The sequence below is a fragment of the Pyricularia pennisetigena genome (genome assembly GCF_004337985.1).
Source record: "Pyricularia pennisetigena strain Br36 chromosome 4 map unlocalized Pyricularia_pennisetigena_Br36_Scf_6, whole genome shotgun sequence".
Classification (NCBI taxonomy): domain Eukaryota; kingdom Fungi; phylum Ascomycota; class Sordariomycetes; order Magnaporthales; family Pyriculariaceae; genus Pyricularia; species Pyricularia pennisetigena.
Window position 1 is genome coordinate 1,595,922 of NW_021940918.1, and position 26,004 is coordinate 1,621,925.

At 51.7% G+C, this 26,004-nt stretch overlaps 9 protein-coding genes across 9 annotated transcripts; 5 read left to right on the forward strand and 4 right to left on the reverse strand.

The window, feature by feature from the left end:
• Positions 1-2,041: 2,041 nt before the first annotated feature.
• Positions 2,042-2,866, forward strand: PpBr36_06077 (uncharacterized protein; the record flags this gene model as incomplete). The annotated part of the gene is made up of 1 exon (XM_029893224.1): positions 2,042-2,866. The coding sequence occupies one exon, from the start codon at positions 2,042-2,044 to the stop codon at positions 2,864-2,866; it is 825 nt and encodes a 274-aa protein (XP_029745896.1).
• Positions 2,867-4,459: 1,593 nt separating this feature from the next.
• PpBr36_06078 (uncharacterized protein) lies at positions 4,460-4,771 on the forward strand (the record flags this gene model as incomplete). Its single annotated transcript, XM_029893225.1, has 1 exon — positions 4,460-4,771. One exon carries the CDS (start codon positions 4,460-4,462, stop codon positions 4,769-4,771), a length of 312 nt encoding a protein of 103 aa, XP_029746302.1.
• A 2,361-nt stretch (positions 4,772-7,132) lies between these two features.
• PpBr36_06079 (uncharacterized protein) lies at positions 7,133-8,320 on the forward strand (the record flags this gene model as incomplete). The annotated part of the gene is made up of 1 exon (XM_029893226.1): positions 7,133-8,320. The coding sequence occupies one exon, from the start codon at positions 7,133-7,135 to the stop codon at positions 8,318-8,320; it is 1,188 nt and encodes a 395-aa protein (XP_029746292.1).
• A 186-nt stretch (positions 8,321-8,506) lies between these two features.
• PpBr36_06080 (uncharacterized protein) lies at positions 8,507-9,610 on the reverse strand (the record flags this gene model as incomplete). The annotated part of the gene is made up of 1 exon (XM_029893227.1): positions 8,507-9,610. The coding sequence occupies one exon, from the start codon at positions 9,608-9,610 to the stop codon at positions 8,507-8,509; it is 1,104 nt and encodes a 367-aa protein (XP_029746364.1).
• Positions 9,611-10,112: 502 nt separating this feature from the next.
• On the reverse strand, positions 10,113-11,313 carry PpBr36_06081 (uncharacterized protein; the record flags this gene model as incomplete). The annotated part of the gene is made up of 3 exons (XM_029893228.1): positions 10,113-10,245; positions 10,363-11,198; positions 11,272-11,313. The coding sequence occupies 3 exons, from the start codon at positions 11,311-11,313 to the stop codon at positions 10,113-10,115; spliced, it is 1,011 nt and encodes a 336-aa protein (XP_029746365.1).
• A 788-nt stretch (positions 11,314-12,101) lies between these two features.
• Positions 12,102-13,253, forward strand: PpBr36_06082 (uncharacterized protein; the record flags this gene model as incomplete). The annotated part of the gene is made up of 1 exon (XM_029893229.1): positions 12,102-13,253. The coding sequence occupies one exon, from the start codon at positions 12,102-12,104 to the stop codon at positions 13,251-13,253; it is 1,152 nt and encodes a 383-aa protein (XP_029745968.1).
• A 447-nt stretch (positions 13,254-13,700) lies between these two features.
• PpBr36_06083 (uncharacterized protein) lies at positions 13,701-14,783 on the reverse strand (the record flags this gene model as incomplete). Its single annotated transcript, XM_029893230.1, has 1 exon — positions 13,701-14,783. The coding sequence occupies one exon, from the start codon at positions 14,781-14,783 to the stop codon at positions 13,701-13,703; it is 1,083 nt and encodes a 360-aa protein (XP_029746366.1).
• A 2,039-nt stretch (positions 14,784-16,822) lies between these two features.
• PpBr36_06084 (uncharacterized protein) lies at positions 16,823-18,728 on the reverse strand (the record flags this gene model as incomplete). The annotated part of the gene is made up of 4 exons (XM_029893231.1): positions 16,823-17,349; positions 17,407-17,513; positions 17,601-18,134; positions 18,217-18,728. The coding sequence occupies 4 exons, from the start codon at positions 18,726-18,728 to the stop codon at positions 16,823-16,825; spliced, it is 1,680 nt and encodes a 559-aa protein (XP_029746360.1).
• Positions 18,729-22,658: 3,930 nt separating this feature from the next.
• Positions 22,659-25,425, forward strand: PpBr36_06085 (uncharacterized protein; the record flags this gene model as incomplete). The annotated part of the gene is made up of 2 exons (XM_029893232.1): positions 22,659-23,017; positions 23,349-25,425. The coding sequence occupies 2 exons, from the start codon at positions 22,659-22,661 to the stop codon at positions 25,423-25,425; spliced, it is 2,436 nt and encodes an 811-aa protein (XP_029746361.1).
• Positions 25,426-26,004: the final 579 nt, after the last annotated feature.

Below are 26,004 nucleotides of genomic sequence, written 5' to 3' on the forward strand. Positions count from 1 at the left end.
ACGTGAATTTCATGCGCCAAAGGAACTTTCCGGAACCACAATTGATGATGGTTGGCAGGGCAATAATGACCTAATGGAGTTTGTTTGAAATACAATTCAGCGAATTAAAATCTAGGCGACATGATGAGGGCACATCGGCGTCCCGAATGGAATGGACGGATGTAAGGCGGCGATGAGAGTTACAAAATCCCGACTCCCCGGAAACATCGATGAACATTAATTCTAGAATTGACCCGGCGATAGCATTTTTCAAATCCCGTGTCCGCTTAGAGATGACGGGGTGGACACGCGTAATTGAGATCACAACCCAAGGAATCAGATAGAAAAAAATAAAGGACCCCACATAGATTAGAATAGTTCAGAAAGACATGGAGCGGGATTGGAAAGAGTCACATTTGGGCGAAAGCAAAATTAAGTCCAAAGGCTTATGAATCTGGGGTTCATCACAAATCAGAGCTGCTTACACAAACGAACGAGCCCCCCCTTTTCGAGATGGCATGGCTTGGCAAGGTACACCGGGATTGGGCCCATTGGCGGTGCTGGAGAAGAGGGGAAACAGTAAACATCTGTGTAAGCCGCATAGACTTGACCCGGGCGGCGTGCCGCATTGGGAAATGGATTGAGGCTGGGCATGACAATAACGCAAGAATGATTCACTTTGAGCAGGCCCTAATCGACATCCGGGGCCGATCGAGGGCCGGATTTAACTTGCTTGATTCTTTGCAAAGTGTGACTCTTGCATGCATCGTCTGTGGGAGCTACGCTACCATTAGTGTAACAGACAAAGGAGAGGGGGTTAATTGACATATTCGTAAATTGTCGTGGCAAAAAGCCACAGACGGAATGTGCTGGGCTAAAAGACGTCGTTACCAGTCACTGTATGTTTCTTATAGACCTGTCGAGGTAAGGGTTGACTCGGTGCAAATTGGCCATGGCGAGTGATATTATTCATACTCAACAAGAATTGACTTTCGCCCAACAAGTAATGTGAAGAGAAAAAGTCATAACGAGTCTTCCGTACAATATCATTCCCATAGCATCGCGCCGCTCGCATGCCGAAAAGTCTCCATGGCCATCTCTCGGAGCCAAGCGGGTTTTTGCGCAACCACCGAGGCCCGCTAAGGATTGCTAGCTGGCGTGTACGTACCACCAACCACTGGCCTGGCAGAGAGGGGTGTGCACTGGTTGGGATGACAAAACAAAGTGTTGGTGCCTGGAGACAAGACGGAGGTACCTCGCTAGTCCGAAAACTCCGTTTGCCGACCCGCAAGCGGACCTAGGTACGACAGTTTATACAAGGTACCTGAGCCTAGAGTAAGTACCCCCTACTAATACTAAGTCTGTTCGTAAGTCAGAGAGAGGCAGGGCAGCACGGGGGCTTACTTTCCCGCCAAGTGCCTAGGGCCAAGGTGGGACCCCAAAGGGGGGTGTGCCAATGTTCCGGGACACCGCTTAGGTTTGTCAGCTGCGTAGAATCTCGCGTCTGCTGATGCAAGCATGGGTGGGCCATGGGCATAGCGACTTACTTCCGTGATTAATCCATGCCTTTTTACAAAATACGGTCAGCCGTGTTAGACGCAGCCCTTAGATACAAGAATAGTGCCTCGCCCCCGTCTGGGGATACCATCGTCTGTTTGCATTGAAATTACTCAAGCACCAACCAAAGCAACAGTCGCCCACTTGACGAATACCGTGAACATCGAGGCCTGTTAACTTAACTTTGAAAAGAGTCATTGTTTTCCTTCGCCAAGCTTGCTTGCAACTGTCTGCTGCCTGAAAGCCTAGCCTGGACCCATTTTCTACCATCGCTGCAGTCTCAAGTACCATTCGCTGCTGCCCCTCCCTTGCCGAAAACGGGCCATTCCATTAAAGCAGCCCAAACGCCAACACCCCTGCAAATTGCATCTCGACCTGGCGCCTTCTTTGACTCATCATCGAAGTTGCACAATCGGCCCCAGAAAAATTACGCTATCATACTAAGCTACCTCTACTGCCACTATTTGAAGAAAAAAAAGTTCTTTTCTGCCCGAGGCATCTCACAATGGTTTCCACAACAATTCAAACAACTTTACCAAACTCGCAACAACAACCCACCGCCAGGCCAGCATCTCCACTACTTGCATCACCGTTCAGGAGAAAGACCATGAGCATCACACAGACATACTACCTGGCCCACAAGGCCCGGGCCAAGCTCTCCTCCGAAGCTCAGCGCCCCGATCACAACCTCCGCAAGCTCGTCGGCAGCGCCAACCTGCTCGACGCCCTCATGATGGAGCTCGCCGACGCCGAGCGTGAACAGGAGTCGTGGTTCAACCAGTCCGTCCGAGCCAGCACAACACCCAAGAACGCAGAGAGGAGGGTGCAATGGGCAGACAGCGTCGTCGAGGAGCCCGAGGATGACTGGGAGGCCGATGACGCAGCATCAGACTCTTCGGATGAGGAGAGTGAATTTGACGACGACGAGGAGGACGTCGAGATGGCAGACATTGTCTCCCTGACCAGGGTATCATCTGCTGTCAATAAGGCTGCCGCCGCTTCCATGGCAACACAAGACAACGAATACTTTGACGACGATGAGGAGGACTACGAGCACCTGTCCTTGACCAGGTCACCATCACACTCGGCTTCACCACCACCGCCGCCCGACCTGGATGAGGACGACTCGGACATATCAGAGGACGAGTCTATGCCGCCGTCACCAGAAACGGCCACCCTGCCTGCATTCAACGAGAAGGAGGAGGCCAAGCAACAACAAGAAACGCAATCACCACCGACATCCCCAACCGGACAAGGATTCTACAGCGAGGGGTACTACATACCCCCAAGGAATCCTGCTGGGCTGATCTCAGCCATATCGGTCTACTGAGAGTGCATTTTCGATGCACCCTCTTTATTCTTGTTTTATTTTCCAAGGCATGGCGTTATAAAAAAATCATTTGATATGGGATATCAGCGATGGACTCTGCTTTTTGCAATACCCAACCAAGTTTTTTTGTTTTGTTTATCTCGATCCTCTTTTGGATCTGATAAGACACACTCTCCGCTACTATAAGCATGCGAGCTCATTTTTATTGTGTTTAATCTGGATTGCAATGCAATTCAATGAGGGGAGATCGAATCATGCATAGGGACCTATACATGTGTCATGATGACGATAGCGCATACAGATTCTCGCAGCTTGCAAATCATTAATAACAGAAGATTCATTCATGACACTCTCACCTCCGTTCCCAATCAGACTTGTGACTGATAGTTGCGATGCACCTCAAATAACGGAACCGAAACAAGACGGCCGAAGCTTCACAACTCATGTATACCCCTAGTGCGTCGGGCTTTGTGTCTCAAATGAGAAGCGATCACAAGCTATCTAGCTTGTCTAGCTCGCTTGAAGGTACCTAGGTACGTACCACTTTACATACCACCTGATTGCTCCGTACTGAGATCTGAGCGGCGCCGACGTCGGTGGAGTTCCGCAGATCCCCGATGCGACTCAATTACCACAATGAGATAGATGGGTAGTGTGAATCATACCCAGGCCGGGGGAATTTTCCCTCCTGTCTTTTTTTTTTTTTCTTTGCCTCTTTTTTTTATCCTTTGTACCCATGTCAATGGGCCTTTACTGTAATATCTTTGCGTCGGGCACAGTCAACCACCCACCCCCTGTCACGCTTTGTAAGATTCTTTCGCTCCGCCCAAGGGGGCCTTACAACTTACTCCTGTAATTAATAGGAACTGACATGACTGTGCCTTGCGATGTAATAAGCACTTTGAATGCCATGGCCTTTTGCCAAGTCGCGCCCCACAGCCCAAGCAAGGTGGGACGTAGCAAGTACCAGTCCTTTGGCGTCTTGGTCGGCCCCGAAAAAAGGGCGAAAAATCCGACGGGTCAAGCTTGGCAAGTTCATCTTGACTGTCCCCATTATGATTGCTCAGCTGACTTGGGGGATTTTTTATTTTTATTTTTATATTTTTCCTTTTCTTTTTTCCCCCTTTGCCTCCTCTTGACTCTCGTCTCCCAACCTCGACTCAGACTGTCCACGTTGGTTCCTGGGATGACTAGGAATACATTAGACGAGATGAGTTTTTTTTTTTTCTTTTTTCTTTTTTTCGGCACAAACAACCCAAAACAACAATTCTTCACGAGGCCAATATCATCATAGGACTCAAAAAATGCAGTTGTGTTCTTTTGCCTAAACAGGACTCCAGAATTTATGACTAAGTAGACTTGGTAGTTTACAGCATTTTTTGCTTTGCTGGTTCAGATGCCCGGTCCAGACTCTTGGCAGGTCACCAAGTGGGAAAAGGCTGGCGACGAAAGAGCGCAGGGCATTCATACAGTACAGTACAATCTAGACTGCCAAGTGCGGAACAGCGTCAGGTCCGAGTCTGGGATCTTTTGACTACCGCCGACGAAGAACTCCACTGAACATCTAAATCCCCACTTGCCGAGCCAGAAAGGATGTTTCGGCCGACCAACGGACGTTTGGACATGCAACCCAACCAACGGCGACGCAAGGAACACGTAAGTTTGGTTGAAAAAAAAAAAAAAAAACATAAATGTGCACGATTGCGAGCGAACCTTGATCAACCTCCTGCACAAAAATCCTCCACTGAACACGGACTGGGTCACCCGTATTGGGTATGTCTATCCTTTCCGTACACAACCAAAACAGGCAAAACCATGCGGAATGGAGCGATGAACTCGTTCTTCGTTCCAAAAAAGTATTTTGCCCGTTGGTGGGTACGTTTGTCCTGCGTACCAAGTAATTAGTGATTAATAGAAACTCAGACTGGGTGCATGTTGGACCTTGTCCTTGCAGGTTCGGCCCACCAAATGCAAGCAAAGAATACCGGCTATGTTCAAACAAGCATCCACAACATGAAAAAAAGAGAAAAAAAAAGACGAAGGGTAGTTGTGACTAATACTCTATGACCTTGCGTCCGCCCTTCTGCAAAGGCCCAGACCATCGGGAACCGCTAGTTGACTCGATGGCAAAAAAAAAAAAAAAAAAAAAAAAAAAAAAAGACAAGACGGAACGCATCCGTACCGCTGGATTTTTTTCTAATTTTTTTTACGGCTATTCCCCGAAAAAACAAGTTGGTTACTTGGCTTTTTCTGCCTAGCGTTGGCGGTATGAAGACGGATCGCACAATACCCGAGGATCAAAGGGCGGGTAGCGTATTCTCTTGAAGATCGTGCTGATAAGATACGGAATAGATAACCTGAAGGGCGGACTTCGCAACTGATTTGATACGCGAATGCGCGATGCACGTGGGAGTACATCATTGATCGATCTGCCGGCGCGGGATTTGGTTTCATCCCTTGAATGCTACCTGAATCCCTTTGTGGCCAAAAGCTAGGGTCATCCATCCGTCACCAGCTTTTTTCTAAAGTTACTCCGCAGTTTGCGAGTTGTTTGCTGCCGACCCGAATGGACGAAACACGAACTGTATGTATTATTTGTGGTGCAATACAGATGTGGAACCGTTGCCGCCACTGCCAATACATAGTGCATAGTGGCAGTTTCAGACCAAGCGATCCTACTGCGTACAGTAAGTTGGGTGTACGGTGTCAAGTGAAGAAGGCCTAAAACTCAAGGCTCGTCGAGCGAGCAGCCACTCAAGACTTCTGCAGTGAGGAGCAAAACCTGGTCTACAGTATACGGCATCTGCCGTGACCTTGGCGCAGCGGACAAGTCATCAGCGCAGGGATACATACCTAGGTATACATGAAGAACGAAGCAAGTCGACCAACCGGCAAGCCGCAGTTATCGCGCCTCACGCACCGACAGTTGGCGGTAAGATGGAAGAAAAGTAAGAAAGAAAGAAAAAAGACGCCAAAGGGCGAAACGAGACCTAGACGGTCTGCCTACTATTGAAATCTCAACAACGTCCGCATTGAGCCAAGATGAGCTCGTCCAGCTTGGCAGCCCTTGAGCGCCATCTTCGCTACACATACCGCCCCCCCATAAAAAAGTAGTGGCGCACGCATCGCTGGACCTTGAGATGGGCAAGGGAGGAGTCGGATTTTGGTGGCTAATTCAATGGGGTAGCTGCCGAGTATAGTCCATCAAGCCTTTTCCTTCACAAGCGTCCGTGTCAAGGCCCTCGCCTCCTTTGGTGTTGTGTGGCTCTTCTCGGGCTCAGATGTGTGCATCCTAAGACACAATGGCTTAGTTTAGTGGTGAGTGACCTTAACATCAGCGGTCAAGTGATGCTTCACCGGACTGCGACCAACCGTTTTGCTCAGACTTGCGGGGTGAAGTTCTGTGCTCTGGTGTCAAATGCCTGCCTCCCCCACCAACTACAGTATCATGCACGCTAAAGTTTGGAGTGTGAAAGAGAGTTGCTAGTGCTAAGCCCACATTACCCGCGGACTCCGTATCCGCAAAATCCAAGCTCACAGCATTGACCTTTCTCATGTGGTGTCAAAAGCGCATTAGAGAGGGCCTGGGTGACAACTCCCCGCGACCGATTGCGGAGTGTGCCTAACTTCGGACAACTGCTAAAAACTTCCTCCTCCCGATACATTCGGAAACATTATTGGGTCCGGTGTTCGGCAGCCGGCCCCATGTTCACTTCCACGGCAGTAGTAGTAGTAGTAGTACCTGTGTACGTTGCTCTGTAATGGCAACCATGGTTCCTCAGTCGGCTTCTAAAATACCTTCGTGGCTCCGGTGTTATTCACGAGCAGCTGCTGCACTCGGGATTTGTTAGTTTTTCATACTTGCCTAAAATTTACTTTGAAATCAATCGGATCGTGGACGCCAAAATCAATTCCTTGATATCCCACAGGATGTAATTGTATGGTAAAAAAGTTGCGAGCACCTTGTTCTCTCAATGGTAGGTAGTAACGCTGGGTGGGGCAAGATGCATCTGTCAGGTCCGATCTAATCTAAATAGTTAACCTCGGAGTTAAGATCGTTTTGGGCCGATCCTTGTCGGTTCCATCAACTTTGCACTCCCCAGCCCACGCAGCAAATTTGATAATGCTGCCGTGATTTTACGTCATCGGCCGCAGCTACCACAGGCGGCTGTATCGGCTGGTCAAGTGTCTGTTGTTTTCTCAAGCACAGAAAAGAAACTGGGGAGGCCTTGTACAGCAAAAGACTTGAATCTAGCTTTACATACCATGCAAGCCTCTAGATCAGCGACTCGCCACCTGCTACGGCACGCGACGCGTCCAACCTCGGGCTTCGTCTGTAGCAGCTGTCTGTCGCGTCGGTCCTCGAGCACGTCTGCTTCTCCCCGACCACCACCACCTCCACCTCCGAATGCGGGGTTCACTGCCCTCAAGTCCCGTCGTCTAATATCGGTATCTGGCCCCGATGCTGCCAAATACCTACAGGGCGTCGTGACCGCCAACATCATAAACAACAACAACAACAAGACCGGGTTCTACACGGCTTTCCTCAACGCCCAGGGGCGTGTGCTGCATGACGTCTTTATTTATCCTGATGCCAGCAAAGATGGCGGAGGGTTCCTTATCGAGGTTGACGCCACCGAGGCAGAGCGTCTGACGCGCCATATCAAGCGCTACAAGCTCAGAGCAAAGCTTAACCTGCGGCTTCTAGACGACGGGGAAGCCACTGTTTGGCAGGTTTGGGATGATTCCAAGACCGATTTTTCATTCTCGGTCGGCATGACGGCCCCCCTGAGAGATCCTCGCTCGCCAAAGCTGGGCTACCGCATTCTCACGTCCGGGGACCATGCGCAGACGCCCCAGCTGGATCTCGACCAGACCCCCGAGACGAGCTACCGTATCCGGAGGTACCTTCAGGGAGTGGCCGAAGGGCAGGCCGAGATTCTGCGCGAGCATGCCCTCCCCGCCGAGAGCAACATGGACGTCACGGGCGCTATCGACTTCCGCAAGGGCTGCTACGTCGGGCAAGAACTGACGATCCGCACGCGGCACCGCGGAGTCGTGCGCAAGCGCATCCTCCCGTGTGTGCTCTATGACCAGTCTGAGGCTCCCGAGCGCCTGGAGTACAAGCACGATGGCCCCGTGACTGCCGAAGCTGTGCCGCCTGAGACGAGTATCGGGCGCGCCGCAAAGAAGGGCCGTAGTACGGGCAAGTGGCTTTCCGGGGTCGGCAACATCGGACTGGCACTTTGTAGACTGGAGATCATGACGGATTTGACTCTGCCCGGGGAGCCTGCCGCGACACCTGCTGCGACACTGGAGTCGGGCAACGATGAGTTTGTCTTGACGCCCAAGACTGAGGAGGAAGGCGGCAGTGGTGGGTCATCTTTCAAGGTGAAAGCGTTTGTGCCGGACTGGTTGAGGCAGGGGTTGGCTCTTCAGACTGCTGGTCACTGATTCTGTATAAAAAGTCTCGCGACTGATGTATATGTACACTGTACGATGGGGCAAGAAGCAGCCAAATGCTGGTTGTGTAAAAAAAAAAAAAAAATAAAAAAAAAAAAAACACTGCACAAAGCTATCCGGCTCTCATTTGCCTGGGGTATCATATTTGTTTATTTATTTTGGGTATCATGCGCCTGTCTATCCTTGTAAAGCCTCCCGAAGCCACTGCTCTGTTTTTTGCGCTGACTGCAATGTCTTTTCGGTTGCTGCCAGCAAGTTCTCCCTCGAATATGCCGAGTCTTGCTGGCCATCCACTGGATGTGCACTCAAAAACGCGGCTGTAGCGTCCCGCCAAGTCTGGTAGGCAGCCGCCTTGGCTTTTGTGGTTGACCAAGGACCATATCCTCTACTGGCATTTGTATGCGCGGCCGCCGGCTCCTTACTCATGGCCATGACCAGCGAGTTTGCTGCTTTTGCAGAGTCTCTTGTCTTCTCGATCGACGAGGCAAGATTCTCCTCCAAAGCTGGTGAGCCAGATTCCCTGGCAAGTATTGCGGTCTTTGTGGCATCCGCAACCGTCTGCCGAACAGCAGCCATTGCGTCGTCTGGACCCTGTTCCTTGCCCGACAGGGGCAAATCGGGCTGTGTTGGTAATGGCACGCCATCCTTCTCCGCCTTTCTCCTCGCCTTGGCCGCCTTCTTCTCGGCGTTCTCCCTGAGCTTCTGCTCGATCGCAGCCTCCCGCGCGTCCCGCTCGGCGTCCTCAGCCCGGCTCTTCATCTCCTTCTCAGAAGCGGCCAGCCTCTCGCTCTCCTCTGCCTCCCGCCTCTTCCTCTTGACTTCCTCCCAGGCCCGCATGGCCTCCTGCCTCTGGCGCGCCTCCTCTGCCGACAGCTTTTCCGACTCCTGCTGCTGCTGCTGCTGCTGCTGCTGTCCTCCCAGTCCGCCTTGGCTCCTCGCCGCCCTCTCGGCCGCCTCGAGCTCCTCGATCATGCGCCGGCGCCCGGCCGACATCTCGTCCTTGCGGCGCTGGTTCTCGAGGGCGGCGGCGCGGGCGCGGTCGTAGGCCTCGCGAGCGGCCGGGTCGAGGAGCACATCGCGGGCGCGCGTGATGCCCTCGTACTTTTCCGGGTCGTAGGCATCTCCCGCCTTGTCCGGGTGGTACTTGAGACCGGTGCGGCGCCAGGCGCGGTGGATCTCGTCGTTGGTCGACGTCGCGTCCACGCCGAGGATCGAGAAGAGGTCCGTCGTCGGGGCAATCTCCTTTGCGTACGCAACGAGGTCCGCTGATTTGTCTGCCATGATTGCGACTGGGGCAGGGCACAATTCGAGGCGGTTTTGCTATGTTTAATGGTGATGGGAGGTCACTTGAGGTGCCGCGTATGACAATCGACCGTTCGTTCCGTGACGTGTGGTCAGCAATTTGTTATCGATACTACACTATGTTCGCGCCCAAGCGGTTTCTAGTGAGTGGACAGTGCGCCTTAGCATCATCGCATCACTAGTGGGGTCTCTCCCACCGATCCACCAATGTCACCCAGCTAGATAGATAGGCCAACTGCTCAAACCAACACAATACAACCTCTGGTTTGATTAGGCCTCCCCAGAAGCTGTACATCCCTACGACTGGCTCCAGAGCGTGAAATGAGCTTGGTATAAAATCTCTCTGTCTCACTTATGTAGATCAGCAAAGATATCTTTGAATTTCTCCCATCATATTTTCTTTTATTTATCATGCTCTCTGTCGAAGCAGTGACTTGTAAAATAGCCAGACAGCCTTTGCGTTCACTACCTGGCTCTAGGCTCAGTAAGTTGCTGCCAGCCGCTGTTCAAGATATTTACCGCTGTTGATACCCTCATACTTCTTCTCCGCTTCCGTCTGGTAGGTTCCTGGGATGGTCTCAATGAACGCATCGCTGTTAGGATTGCAGAAATAACTGCCCGAGAATTCACCAGTCAGTTGCCTAAGCCTGGAAATACTCGAGACGTATGTTTAAATATTTGGGGGAAACAGAAGAAGAAGAAGGAAAAAAAAAAAAAAAGAATTGACTCACGCAATGCTGTACCTAGGCGGGTACACATCACCTTCGCCTGAAGGTGGCTCAACTACACGGTGGATGGTGCTCTTGATGGTGTCGTTGCTCCAGCGAGCAAGCAGGTCGCCGGCATTGACAACACAGGTTCCAGGGATCGGGGTGGCATCCACAAACGCACCGTTTGGCCCCTTGACCTGCAAGCCACCCCTCGCGTCTTGGAAAAGGAGGGTGATGGATCCATAATCAGAGTGCTCGCCGGCACGGACCTGGCCCGGGTTGATCTGGAACACATTGCGGTCGACTGCCGGGTAGTGCAGCAGTCGAAGGGTGTTGTCACCCGCGTCGACAAAGCGGTCAAAATAGCTCGCTTCCTCGAGACCCATGCCTACAGCGATGGCCCGCATGACCTCGACGTGGATGGCCTTGCATCGGTCGAAAAAGTCGAGCATTGTCGGCTTGAACTCAGACGTGGCCTCGGTGTCGTCCTTGGGCCATTGGTTCGGGTATTCGAGGACTCCTTCGCGGCCAATTTCAAAGCTCTCCTTCATGTCAGGATTCCCGTCCTTTAGCTTTTTGACCTCTTCAACGTCGGCCAACTGGGTCACCTTCTCCCTGCCGGGCGCTGAGTATCCTCGGTTGCTCGCCGGAGTCGTCCAAGCGAGGTCCATCTTTGCCTCGAGCGGGATGGTGAAGAACTTGGCCGACGTGGAGAAGACATGCGACATGACCTCAGGCTCTATGGGCAGGTTCTTGAGGTAAATGAAACCAGCCGTTTGAAAGCCATGAAGGATGGCCTTGGCGGTTTCCTTTCTTTGTGCATCATCGCCGTTAAGAAACTTTGAAAAGTCGATGAGCTGATTTTTGGTTAAATTCGTCAATAAGTCTTCGTTTGTTATGTTCAAAAGCGGGATGAGGGGGACTACATACTGGTATGACAAGGCCCTCGGCCGACACTGCTGCCTTTTCCATTGTTAACTATTAGGATGGGTCGAAATTCCTCAAGTCGACGAGCGTAAAAAAAAAAAAAAAAAACACTTATGTCGCTATTCGTTGAACAAAAGTTGGCCGTTTCCCACTCTTGTTGTTTTAATCTTATTGAAATAGTCTTTTGCTGGCTAGCGATTGTAAGGCAGCGATCAGCTGATATTCAAACGCAGGGTTATCTTGACTGCTTTCTAGGGCTGTTTCATGGTCATACCCTTCAGATGGTGGCAGTTCGGGAGCTGGGCCCTCCATCTCTTGGTTATCTCCAAGCTGCATGCGCCAGTATGGGCCGATTTGGAGGGGGTTGGGCTCCAGCTATCTCGCCCTGAGCCCCTTTTAACTATAAACTGTCACCTTCCTTGTGTGTATGCAAGCATCCACTCGTCTGCACCTGCCGAGATACAATTTGCCTAGGACAACCTATTCGGCCCCTTTAGTGGGGGGCGGGATACTGCGGGGTACGGGGCTATTTCTCCTACGCAGTGCTAATTACATAGTAGTATTAAATGTACTAGGCACAAGTTGTCTATTTGCTATCAGCTATCTGTGGCCGGCTCGGGAGCCTTTTGTATACGACATAGAGGGGTAAATTAGATGGAGTCTGGTGTTATTGGAAAGTCTTGACTCCACGGTACAACACACTCGAGGGCTCTAAGTCCAGCATCAGCTTGATATTTGTTTCAGTTCACACTTAACACTTGGCGTTGAATTTCTTCAAGGACCTTTCAATTTATCCCAACGTGTCGAGTGAGAACCAACCAAACATACACACCATGGCGTCCTCAAACCGTATTGTTGATATACACACTCATATGTACCCTCCCTCATATGTCGACATCTTGAAGACCAGGCAGACCATTCCCCTAGTCCGCACTTTCGACCCTACTCAAGACCCGAGGCTCATATTACTTGCGGCAGAAGTGGAATCTCTGAACAATGCCGCCTCAAGTGATGCTCCCGACAAGCATGCACACCCACCAGGCCGGCCCTTGACAAAACACTATGCGTCACTCGAACAAAAGATTCACTTTATGAACACGCACAAGATCGACATATCAGTTATATCTCTGGCAAACCCATGGCTTGACTTCCTTGACCCGCCTGAGGCTGGCTCAATCGGGGAGTCGATCAACAATGAGTTCAACTCAATGTGCAGCCAGCATCCAGGCCGCCTCTTTTTCTTTGCGACGTTGCCCCTGACGGCACCCCTGGACACCATCCTCGCATCCATATCCCACGTCAGGTCGTTGAAGTACTGCCGTGGAGTGATCTTGGGCACTTCGGGCCTAGGGAAGGGTCTTGATGACCCCGACTTGCTGCCTATATTCGATGCTTTGGGCGCAGCCCAGCTCATGGTGTTTCTTCACCCTCACTACGGCCTTCCAAACGACGTCTGGGGCCCAAGGGCAAGCTCCGAATACGGCCACGTACTCCCTCTCGCACTTGGTTTTCCAATGGAGACGACCATTGCTGTCGCGCGCATGTACCTGGCGGGTGTGTTTGACCGCGTCCCCAGCCTGAAGATGCTCCTAGCTCACAGCGGCGGCACGCTCCCCTTCCTGGCTGGCAGGATCGAGAGCTGCATACTTCACGATGGTCATCTGATGAGGGAGGGCAAGGCGGGCGGGCCAGGATCGGGCCGCCGGACGATTTGGGATGTGCTCAAGAATCAGGTCTATCTCGACGCCGTGATCTACTCCGAAGTCGGGCTAAAGGCGGCCATAGACGCGAGCGGCGTGGACAGGCTGATGTTTGGAACCGACCATCCCTTCTTTCCGCCGCTGACCAGTGACGAAGATGGCGCATGGGAGAGCGTAGGGCTCAATGCTGAAGCCGTTGACAAGGCGTTGGGTAGTGGATCGACGGCGGCTGCTGGAGTCATGGGCGAAAACGCCATCAGGGTTCTGCGCCTCTACGAGAGTTAGATATCCTTGGTAAAAACCGAGCACAGTGACTAAAACAGTGCTGATGCCCTGAAAGAGGCTCGGGATTTGACGAAGAAATATAAGCTCGGATGTCACCACGCCCAGCCAAGCTACTTTACTTACTGTACTTGATAATCTCAGCGAGTAACAGCAACCATGTGGTCTTTTGAAAGTCTATAAACATGGCAACTTGAATGGAATCATGGCCTAAGATATTTACACCTCTTCCACAGTTGTATTGCATAGATACTATAGAATATAGACTTTGATGTGATACGGGACCATCCATATCGTGCTTTACTTTCGCCATGGCATTATTCATCACGTGTAAAAGATATACTTTTTGGAACCAAAGAAAACTGTTACACACCAAGGTATCATTGTCGCTATATTTACAGTCCTTTTTATCAAATACAAAGAGAGAGAGAAAAAAAAACATTTATGGCATTAACGGCCAAAAGCCTTGTCAAAGCCAGTCAAGGTGTACCTGTAACGGACCTTGTTGTCCTTGACACCCTCGACCGCCTTCTTGCAGCCCTCCTCCGACACGTCAACCGTCTCAACCCACGGCTTGACGTTCTTCTCGGCGGCCAGCTTCAACATGTCATCCATCTCCTGGTGGTTGCCGAGGTGGCTGCCGGTCAGCTTGGCAGCGTTGGGGGCAAAGGCGAAAGCGGTGAGCTCCGGCATGGGCTTGTCCGAGATGCCGACGGTATGGAACTGGCCCCCGATGTTGAGCGTTGACATGTAGGCCGGAAGGTCGAACTGGTCAAGGGCATCGGCGGCGTTGAGGATGAAGTCGAACGTGAAGGCATAGGGCTTGTGCCAGTCCTCGTCGGAGCTGACGATGACCTCCTTGGCGCCCAGCTTCTTCGCGTCCTCGACCTTGCTCTTTGAGTGCGTGATGGCGTACGTCTCGGCGCCGAGAGCCTTGGAAAATTGCACACCCAGGTGGCCCAGGCCGCCGATGCCGACGATGGCGACCTTCTTTCCCGGGCCGACTCCGGCGCGGAACAGCGGGGAATAGACGGTGATTCCGGCGCACAGCAGCGGCGCAGCAATCTCGGTCTCGAGTCCGTCGGGGATCTTGAAGGTGAAGTACTCGTGCGCGCGGATGTGGCTGGCGTAGCCGCCGTGTGCGCTGCTGCCGTCCTCGTACTTTGCATTGTACGTGTCCACCATGTGCGGGCAGTAGTTTTCGTTTTTGCTCTGGCAGACCTTGCACTTCAGGCATGCCCAGACCTGGGCGCCCACTCCGACGCGGTCGCCCTCCTTGATCTCGGACCTGACCTTGCTGCCCACCCGGACGGCGCGGCCGACCACCTCGTGGCCGACGCAGAGCGGGCCCTGGAAGTCGCCCCAGCCGCCAGTAAGGGTGTGGATGTCTGACCCGCACACGCCGCACGCCTCGATCTCGACGTCGACGTCATAGTCTTCAAAGGGCTTAGGCTTGAGCTCCTGCTTGGAAAACTTGTTCCACGTCTTGGGCGAGTCGACGCAGAAGCCTTCGAAAGTTTCGGGGTAACCCATTTTCAAAGAGGTTGTGGTATTGATGACTGGAATGTGTTATTTTTGGGGTTTAGAAAAGTGATAGGGATCAAGTCGATGCGACAGTGATCAGGGTCTAGATGGCGATCTAGGTGTTGTTTTGTCTACAAATCAAAAAGTGAATATTGAAATCTCAAGACATGAAACTGCAACCAAACCCGCCGTGGTCACTTGTTTATATACACCGGCTGATATCATTATACCACAATGCACACTGGGCATTGTATTATTCACCTACCTATCCCCTATGCTAGTTTAGGAGAGGACGTAGGTTGCCACCGGTGGGTTCTGGCGATTTGCTAGCTTAATGTGGATATCAGTTGGGTGACGTAGTTGACTGACTCTACCCGTCAAGAAAGCCTTGTAAATCAGATCCAGACGCAGCATCATTCATGACGCGACAATGTCCAGAGCTTTGCGGGGAGTGTATTTTCCGCAACTTGGATCGCTGAATACCGGAAAATGAACCGTTTCTTGCGCTCCGCCCGCTCCGCCGCGGAGCAATACCGTACTCATTCCTCATACCCATCTTCATACGCCCGTCGATGGGATCAGAAATGACGCCACTAAAGAAGATGTACGGAATTCTCGTTGAAAGGTCAGAGATAGCAAGGAACCCAATATACTTCTGCACGACGTCTGTCGATGCAGCCTTTCGTCGGTCTCTCATGCTCTAGCCATGGCCTATCTTCCGTTCAATGACGTCAACGAAACATCTCGGATCGATAGTTCACCATCGGTATTCGCTGAAGGTGATGGTTCTGTCGATGAGAGTAGCAGCCTCTTGAATAATTTCCCCCCGTAAGACCGAGGTACAAGGTAGTTGGCAGTTGGTGATGATTTGTTTGTGAGAAAACACCCTCCGATCGTTATTTGCGTCCAACACCGTAAAGTGGTATTGACTCCACACTTGAAATCTCGGCAAATCGCGAGGACATGACACTGTACAGAGATCAAATCGTCATTTTGCGACTCGTAACCCCGATTTTATCTCCATCTTTCCACACCAAATTGGTGAACCGCGAGCGGGTCTTTTGTCAGGACGGAAGCCACCGGCCATCATGTTATGTTCGAGATATTGGAACTCGGCCAAGGTGACGGCCGACGCATGGCCGATACCCGCGTCAAGGCGATTCATTTCACACCCATCATTGCACGCCCAATTCCCAAGAGAAGATGCCATCCGTCATGACACATTGAAACCCTTGCGAGAAGTTCGGCAGCTAACCAAGCTCTGAGAGCCATTCGCATCACGTCTGGTTACGTTGCCAGTCTCGCGTGCTGGGAGACAGACATCAGAGACGGAGATCAGGAGCATGGCAGGATCGAAGACAGCGAGCTCAAGTACTCCAAGGTCTGCCGAGATTAGTATTTGGAGCACTACGCTGTACTAGCGGCGAACTCCGAGAAGGAGGTGATGTGATGCGCGGGGAAGCTTGCTACCGCACGTCACCTCGTTCAAGAGACAGGTCAAGCATCGACTAAAACAGCCGCCCGTCCGCATCTCATTGTACGTATTCACATCGACTACCAGGGGCAAGGAACCGGTACGTTGTTGGCCGGGTCCGCTTTGGCTCGCGCCTAAGCTCACAGTGTTCCCATCTATTTTGGGAGCTCCCTCGAGGCCGTCCGAATCTATAAACGCCTAGGCTTCGCGGCTGTGGCGGCTTCGAAATGGAGATACCCCGGAGAGGCCGGAGGGGTGCTAATATAGCTACAGAGAAGTGCCAAGAGGGTTATATGCTGTGGCGGCCCCAAATATCCTCAGAACCCTACTGAAAAAAAAAGTTGCGAGATGAAAGAAAATGAGCCCAGACTCGGACGACACCGCCTAGGCAAGCCCCGCTACAATTCGGTAAACAGTAGGTTTGGCAATGACAGGAGCTGTGCTGCTTGCCAAGTTATACTCATTTCTCATGCTGTCTGGTAAACTACACGATCCACACTTTCGGCGACCTTTTGGAACAAGAGTAGGTTCTCGATGGTGTCAAACCTGGCTGAGAAACCTTTACGTTCAACCTTTACAAGTTGCTATACTTCTTAAAGGCGCCAATAAGCCCACCGGTCGACGAATCATGGCCCTGACCGTTGCCCGCCTCGTTCAACTCCTGGAGAATCTTTTTGGCCAGAACCTTGCCGAGCTCTACACCCCACTGATCGAACGAGTTGATGTCCCAGACTGCACCCTCAGTGAATGTAAGGTGCTCATAATAAACGATGAGGGCGCCCAACTCAGCGGGTCCGATGTGACCACCAACAAGGATCGATGTCGTTGGCCGGTTTCCAAGGAACACCTTGTGCGGCACAAGGTCGTCCGGGACGCTGCTGTCATCAGCACGGACTTGCTCAGCCGTCTTGCCAACCATGAGCGCCTCAGCCTGGGCAAGGTAGTTGGATGCCAGCATCTTCTGGTGCAGGTTGTCTGAAATGGGGTTATGCGACTTGGCCGCCAGGATGAAGTCTGTAGGGATCAACTTGGTACCCTGATGCACAAGCTGGAAGAAGGAGTGCTGTGCGTTTGTGCATGGCTCGCCGAAGAGGATAGGGCCTGTAATGATGCTGTGGTTAGCGGTGGCAATCTTTTAAACCTAAACGTCGCACTCACCGGTTGTGTATTTAGCAGGGGTCCCGTCGGAGGTGATGCTTTTTCCATTTGACTCCATCGACAACTGCTGAAGGTAGGCAGGGAAGCGGTGAAGGTACTGGTCGAATCTGGTCACGGAAAACAAGTCAGTATATCTATTTGACTTTCCGAACCAAGACCCCCCCTGCCACGGTCAGATCTTAATGGGGACTTACGGTGCGACCAGATGTGTCTGTGCGTTGTAAAAGTCAGAGTACCAGACACTCAGCAGACCTGCGATCACAGGAATGTTTTCCTTGAGTGGTGCCTCACGGAAGTGTTTGTCCATGGCGTGCGCACCGATCAGGAACTTTTGGAAATTGTCGTAGCCAATATAGAGCGCCACGCTGAGGCCAATGGCACTCCAGACTGAGTAGCGACCACCCACCCAGCTCTCGAAGCCAAACATGTTCTTGGCGTCGATACCAAACTTGGTGACCTCACCCTCATTGGTCGACAGAGCCACAAAGTGCTTGGCAATATCGCCCTTGTTCTCTGTCTTCTCGAGGAACCACGTCTTGGCCGTGTTGGCGTTGGTCGTCGTTTCGGCGGTAGTGAAGGTCTTGGAAGCAACGAGGAACAGTGTCGTCTCGGGATCGGAAGCGGCAAGTGCCTCGGCCATGTGAGTGCCATCGATGTTGGAAACGAAGTGCAGCGTCATGTCTTTGGCACCGTAGTGCTTGAGGGCCTCGGTGACCATGACAGGGCCGCTAGATTAGGAGAGAAAATAGCAAGTTAGTCACCTGTACGGTAATACAGAATCCTGTCTCAGCCGCAAACAGAAGTGCTTACAGATCAGAACCACCAATGCCAATGTTGACAATGTTGGTGAGCTTCTTGCCTGTGTAACCCTTCCACTCGCCGCTCCGGACCTGCTCCGAGAACTCCTTCATGTGCTGGAGGACTTCGTTGACACCACCCTTGGTGCTCATGACGTCGACACCGTCGACAGACATGGGCCACGTGTCTGACCCGACATTGCGCAGCGCAGCGTGGTACACGGCCCGGCCCTCGGTGAAGTTGATCTTCTCGCCCTTGAACATGGCTTCACGCTTCGTCTCGACTCCGGCTTGCTCGGCAAGCTTGGTCAGGAGGTCGAGCGTCTCATCTGTGAGGAAGTTCTTGCTGAAGTCAAAGAGGATCTCGGTCGAGCCCACGGACTCGGGGAGCTTGAAGGTGCGTGTGAACTTGGAGAAGCGCTCGGGGTCGGAAGCGAAAGCCTCCTTGAGCACGAAGCTCTTGCCCACGGAGTCACGGTGAGCTTGAAGCTCGGCCCAGGCGGGAAGAGAGCTTGCTTGCGGCATTTTAGGCTTGCGTCGTTAATGTGTACCTATAGTTAAACAAACTAACTGGGTAATTAGGGAGTAGAGGTTGTAGGATGGGGAAAGGCAGCTTGACGATCCTGTGTTGACGAATTTTACTCGGGAAGAGATTCTTGGTTTGATGAGTTGATGGCTTATTCGGAGACGAGGCAAAGCTAGAATTGAAAAAACTGGATGATGTTGACATGACATGTATAAGCAACCACTCCGTTCCGGCCCCCGCCGGCACCTTCTTCTCGAATGCATTGTGGGACAGCTCCATCGCATGCCAACCAAGAAAATATTATGTTGCTGCTCGTTTCATCTACCTGCGGTTTCAAAGAGCCAAACGTGCCGACTATTTTGCAAATATCAAAATCCCGAATAAATTTGCTTCTGGAAAAACAAAACACTATCAATTATCAATGTTCGAGAGGAGTTGCTGGGGCTGGAATGACGTAGGCAATGCCAGTATGGAAAGCAACGCGGGGCGGTCTTCATGGAAGCTCCTGATGCTTTGGGTAGGATAGGTCTCAGGTGTTGAACCCCGCACTTGCGCCCAACTGCCCCACCACCGAACCCAAGCTCTGGTGGCAATGCGGACCATAAAGAAGCAAGCCAAGAAATTTGTCATCTATTTGGGAGAAGGTTATCAACTTTACTGTCTGACTGTCTGACGCAAACATGAAGATTCAACTTGAGTGGATTTACCGTAAATGTATGGAGGCATGCATAGCATGTTGCTTTTGTGATATGTTTGTTTTTGCCCCATCCCTCTCTAGCACCACTCCAATGTACAACACACATCGGTATGGAGTATGTGCGTACCGATATGTATGTAATCCCTGTACTCGGTTAATCACCATCGCCATAACCCAAAATCAATGGAACGGACAGAAGGCCGATAGCGTCCACATACGAGATTAGATAATCAATAGAAAAGTTAACAGGGGAATGTGACTTCCTCCAAACTTACTGCGTGCATAGTCCAATATGTTTACTAGTCTAGTTTAGGTACTTACCATGGTAGGTTGAAATGGCAGTGATTCGTATTTCTTATACAGTATGGTCTTCTTCAAAGGTAGTCCAGGTCTCCATTTTGGTTACCAAGTCTCTGGGTCTCGGTTCCGCTTGGTCTCTTTTCCTGCAGTACTATATACGTGGTATATGATATGGTAGAACTGCTTCCTCCTGTTTGGGCATCGAATATGATGTCATTCTAAGTAGTATCAGTCTCTTTCGCGGGGCTGTCAGACCGCTTCACTGCCTGACTCCTTGCAACCTGTCCCCTCACTCACTATTGCTCCACAATATCCAGTCGAAGGACCTTTGCAATCGATGCCAGTGACAATTGTTGACAGACTCCAAACCCAAGAACCCCAAGACCCTTTGGAAGTTACCCATTACATAAGATGCACGCTGTAGGCACCATCCCAAGTCCTCTCTGCGAGGCTGGCGTGGGACATGTGTGGGGGGCCATGTGGGAGCCCCACGAATGAGAGGAGCTACATTAAAAACAATCCAAGCGAAACGAGGACTGTTTGCCGACCTAGGCTGTCTGTCGTTGCTAGTCTGGGCTTGTTCAGTTTAGTTTACGAAGCAATTAATTAGTTTGTCTCGGTTGTCTGCCTATCGTGCATTCATGTTTTTTGCATTGGGAAACGGGTGAACCTGCCTGCCGGGTGGCATCCGGAATGTGATCATTCTTTTTTTTTTCTTCCTCTTGTCTTTACAGAAAACCTGTCTTTTTGCTACTGCTCAAAGCCAATTGACGCACTACCAATATCAATAAAACCAAACCATCCCTGTCTGTTGCTTACAGTAGGAGCCGAATTTGCAACTCTGTTTGTTACCACGTATACATTTGCAAAGGACTTGTACCTTGAAGGGTCCACAGACCGAGGGGCAAAGAATTGCGCGATTACGTTATTTGTATTGGGGTGCTGAGGCGGTAAACCGGCATTGGTCGTTTTCGAATCGTTTTCTATTTGGTAATGGGTGGATGAATATCTCGTAGTGTGGTTTTACTATTAGGTATTTCTGTTGTTTAATGCCACGGTGAGCCAAGGCGGTGGCTGATAAGAATCTGCTGGGTGCCGCCTTATCATGTTGCAATGACCTGCATAGCCCCGGTCTCTCCAGACTCGGTCGACCGGGCCCTTCCCTGACACTGCATTATCTGCATCTTGATTTTGCCCCGAGCCCCGGAATTGAATCGTTGGGAGGCAGATAGGTACGGTACCTGTTTGTTGTCCTGTATAGTCCGAGAGGAAGCGGTTAATGGTCGTGTGCGATCAAAAACACACACAAAACAAATTATCAAATGGGCAAAACAACACGTGCCATGGATAGAGAAATACCTTCTTGATTCCAAATTAACAGAATGTCTCAGCTTTGTTTGGATTCTTTTATCTTTGGAATCAAATTTAGTTAACCTACCACCTGCATTAGGTATCTTTTCCTGGGCATCATAGCAACTTCAATTTTTAGTGGATCAGATTAAAAACCGACAGTCGATAGCAGGTACCCTTCCTTCCCTTTTACTTTAGCACATGCTTCGAGCCTACCTCTCAAACTGTAGAATCAATGTGCTAACCCAGCCAACCCCCAATCTAGCTTGACCTCTCACCTATTCTGTCTCGTCTCGTCTCTTCTTCGAGTTCATTTCGAACTTTTTGTTCCTATCTGCCTACCTAACCTCATATTCTGCCCACCTGGGAACTTACCCATCCGTCTAATACATCCATTCATCCCCCCATGGGCACACGACCTGGAAAGATAATCCAATCGTAGTCTCCAGCTTTCCCCAGCTTTCCATCCGATCTAGTCTTGCCTGCCCGCTTCTTGTCACCACCACAGTTGGGCAATTCCACAGAGCAACCAAAGTCGGCCGATATACATACGACAAAGTAGCCAGTTGGATGAAACTGTACACGGGGTTTTTGGTGAGAGCCAAGAAATAAAAAGACAAAAAAAGTACGAAGAGAAAGAACCAATGTCTTCGCCGTTGCATCCGTCTCACCTGCAACAAACTATCCAATGACGCTGATAAGCTTGGCTTATCTCTTCCTTGTCTCCATTGTCACAGGGGCCTAAAAGGTCCGGAGAACCTAGCAAACCGTTTGGATATTCTTACATTATTACTATTTTCCGCTTGTCGAACCACAAAAAAAAAAAAAAAAAAGAGGAACACCCAAAGAAGGCCTCACGCCCTCAACGCCCCTTACTGTCTGCCCTCCTCGTCAACAACCACAAAGTCAGAGCTCGAGAACACGCGATACTCGGCACGCCACTCAACCCGCATTTACTGCCCAGTGAAACATTTTAAAAAAAAAAAAAACCACGCACTTATTACTTGCTTAACGCCCTTTGTCCCCCGAACCTCTGAAGGACGTTCTAACCCTGTCGTCTCGAGGGGGGGGCGTCTTATCTTCACCCTTGCTTTATCGGTCGGATAGCAACCCGCCCCGTGAGCTTAACTACCACCCCGAAAGCTCCCGCCTGGCTGCAACTGCCGTGGACCCTGTCAGTTCCTATCGCGCGTTTCCGTGCCTCTGTTTGGCTCAGTTAGTTGCCCTGCCAGGCCTGGACTCTTGTTAGTCGTGGGGCTGTACCGCTTATCGGGCTGCCGCCGGGTGGTCAACGGTTTCCGACAGCAACCTTGGGACCAGCACCAGTCCTCCGCACCATCATCACTGTGACTTCGTCGTCTTGGCTTACGGTAAACATTTCCGGCCGTTACATGAGTGCTTGCACCATCAAGGCTACTGCGGCAAGTCTTTTTTGACCGAGTTCAGGTTCTCCGCATCGACCTGGACGCACACCCTGGAGCACCTCCACACCCTTCTGCACCAAAGGGTCAGAGCCACAAACTTGCCGCCATCCATAACCAGTATCATCATAAACCCCCCTTAACAAAAAGCCTGCGCAATCATGTCTACACCTATCACCGTGGCCAGGACGGCCCCCATACCAATTGCGCCAAAGCCCTCGCGTAAAACGCCGAGTCGGCAGAGCACCATGTCGGACGCCTACTCCCATAATATGAGCGGTCTCAACTCGCCTGGGTCAGACTCGGCGTCGATGAACGGGGGACAGCCGTCCATGCCCTGTGATGCCTGTCTGCGCCGTCGAATAAAGTGCATCCTCAGCGAGGATGATGACCAGGATGGTACAGGTAACAGCTGCATATCATGCCAGGCAAACCGCATGGACTGCTCCTTGGCTGAAAGTCCGGCGCTGCGGAAGCGCAAGCTGAATGGCGAACAGGAGGTTAGCCACAGCAAAAGAAGGTTAGTAGTTCCCGGCTTTTATAGCTCATGACTCCCCCGTTCCGCATAAATCATAATACAACCTCGCTTCGCGCCACACCACGTGCTTGTTCTTCACTTGCCAGATCAATCCAGCAATATATCTGTGTGTACAACATGGCTCGATCCCTTGCCTTGTTCACAGAAAAAAGTGAGCGAACCGGGTTCGATCTTCACACCCCCCCTGACCTTGAACATTCGATATTGTCCCCACCATCCCTCACCTACAACCTAATCTTAACCTCTTGTCGCTGGTGTTGTTGTGTCTTCTCTTCTTGCCTTCCCCTTATCTAACTTTGACTGGCTATCACAGCTCCCCCGGCTGGTCTGACAGCAGGAAGCAACGCCAGAACCAACCTGGACATGCCAGTTTCTCGAGCACCGTGGCGAGTAGTTCTTTCATCGAGGATATGGCGAACTTTGGAGGGCCAACTCTCCTCAAACGGTCCTTGGGCCTGCAAAAAGACCGTTATAGCCAGTACATAGGACCGACGACCGACTTTGAGCCGTCGCTCATTAACCTCTCTCCCTTCGACCCTCATGATGAAAGTCTGTTGGCACGGGGCACTTTGCGGAAAGTCGGCGAGCAGGACACCTTTTTGCTGCTGCCGGATCATATCACACCCGGCTATGAGCACCAGCCCAGCGACTCGGAAGAAATCGAAAAAATCGTTGCGCCGCACGGCCGGCAGCTGCTCGACCTATACTTCCGCGTCATTCACCCTGGCTTTCCTGTCCTGCAAAAATCAGTAATCTATGACAAGTACGAGAGGGACTATCGCGACATCTCGCCTCCATTACTTGCCGCCATATACCTCTTGTCTATCAACTGGTGGGACCACGATGAGAAGCTCGCCTCATTACCGAAACCAAACGTCACCGATCTCGAGCGGTTGGTGCGCGACACGCTTGCCGATTCCATGTTTCGTCCAAAGCTCTCGACGGTGCAGGCAGGATTACTCCTCTCACAGCGGCCCGAGGGAGACCAATGGGCACCTACAGCACAACTCGTGGCCATAGGGCAGGAGCTTGGTCTCCATCTCGATGCCAGTGCCTGGAAAATACCCCTGTGGGAAAAGGGGCTGCGAAAAAGACTTGCCTGGGCCTTGTACATGCAGGACAAATGGGGCTCGCTGGTCCACGGCCGCCCTTCGCATATATTTGCGTCCAATTGGGCGGTGCAGCAGCTTGCGCCAGGCGATTTTCCCGACGACGAGTGGGCAGACGACAACGTTGAGGATCGGGAGGATATCGAGAGAGGCCGGATTCTGTTTGCGCAGATGGTGCAGCTCACACAGATACTTGCCGAGACTTTGGATACGTTCTACACCTTGCAGGCGATGCAGACGATATCTAACGCAGGAGCACAGGGAACGCTATTAGTGCTCTCGTTGGCCAAGCCCATTCAAATAAGGCTGAGGGAATGGTATAGTTCACTGCCCGGCCCAATTCGCATGGACTCGAGCAGCGCCTCCCCGTCGCAGTGTTTCTCTACATCCAACAGGAACGGGAGACTCACCAGCATTGGCTATTTACACCTGGCGTACTTTGCCACCGAGATAACGCTGCACCGACGTATCATCCGCTCCCTTGCCGTCACCGAGGAGCTGGCGGCAGGTGCGGGTACTGGAAACGGCACTCCTTCATCTGTGGCCGCAACACCAGCACCCGCACCCGCGTCCGCGTCCGCGTCCGCACCGACACCTACGCCAAGCTTTGGACCAGCAAGCCCCGAGACGATATTGGACGTCTGCAGGAGTGCAGCCAAGGCGCGACTGATTTCGGCCATGGACTTTGTCAACCGCCTGACGCCAGCGCACCTTCGTGCGTTTTGGTACTTTGCATCAAAGACCAATTTCGCTCTCATAGGCACATTCGGTTCCCTACTGTGGGCGACCTCACCAGGCCGTCAGGAGGCAGACTGGTACCGCAGGCGGCTGGCCGAGTACCGGTGGACTCTCTCAGTAAGCTCCAAGCCGGGCGAGGGCAGGGGACTGACCGAATTCGCCATGGGGATGCTCGACATCAGCACCGGGCTGCTGAACAAGTTGCCCGAGAAGCCTTTGGTGAGCCGAAGCGGCTCTGCCGTGGACTTCGAGGGCATGAGACGGCAGCTGGCCATGGGAACGGGAGTGAGCGCCCGGGGCCCTCCCGGGTCTGCCGGTGTGGCTGGCAGCCTGCCGGCGGGTCGCGGTCTCGGTGGTCTTGGCGGCGGCCAGTCCTTTAGCTTCAGCAACCTGCAAAGCGCTTATGGAAGCGGGGTGCTAAGTCCGAGAAGCCATAGCGGGGACGGAGGGATCGGCGAAGATCTTGATGGCGACGAGGAGGGAGATAGCAGTGACGATGCGACCGGAGATGAGTTTATGTACGGGGGCATACCACCACCGTAGAAGGCCCCAAGCATAGGATTGGTGGTGGTGAGGAAATTTTCGAGTTCATGTTTTGACGATTCTAATTAGATGTTTTGGACATCTGTAGCCTGTTGGGGGTGGTATCCCCTGTCGGCCGGTGGTTTGGCGAACAATGGTATCATTTGTGCATCCGACGAGTGTCGGTTTGGTTTGATTTGGTTTGGTTCTATGCCCAGTCTAGAACGAGAGAGCAGTCGGCCAAGTTGACAGGTTTGACAGGCGATTTTGTTTGCTCAAGTACACTGCTGCTATGAGGAGGGGGAAGAAAATATAATGAAGTGAATGACTTTTTTTTTTTTTTTTTTCCTGCGACGAGAGAAAACGGACCACAAGACTTTCTTGTCTTGACATTGTATAGATGACGAACCCTTGGTATAGCACGCAATGTTCAAGTCGTGACATGGCGTCATGGCACACACACACACCAGACTATGTATGCATCTCACGTTGAAACAGGTAAAAAGTAACGCAACATTGGCTGCTTTGAACCTTAGCACTGCCAAATCATGGAACACCGTGTGAATTGCTAGAACTAGAATCAATTTTGTCAACATAGTA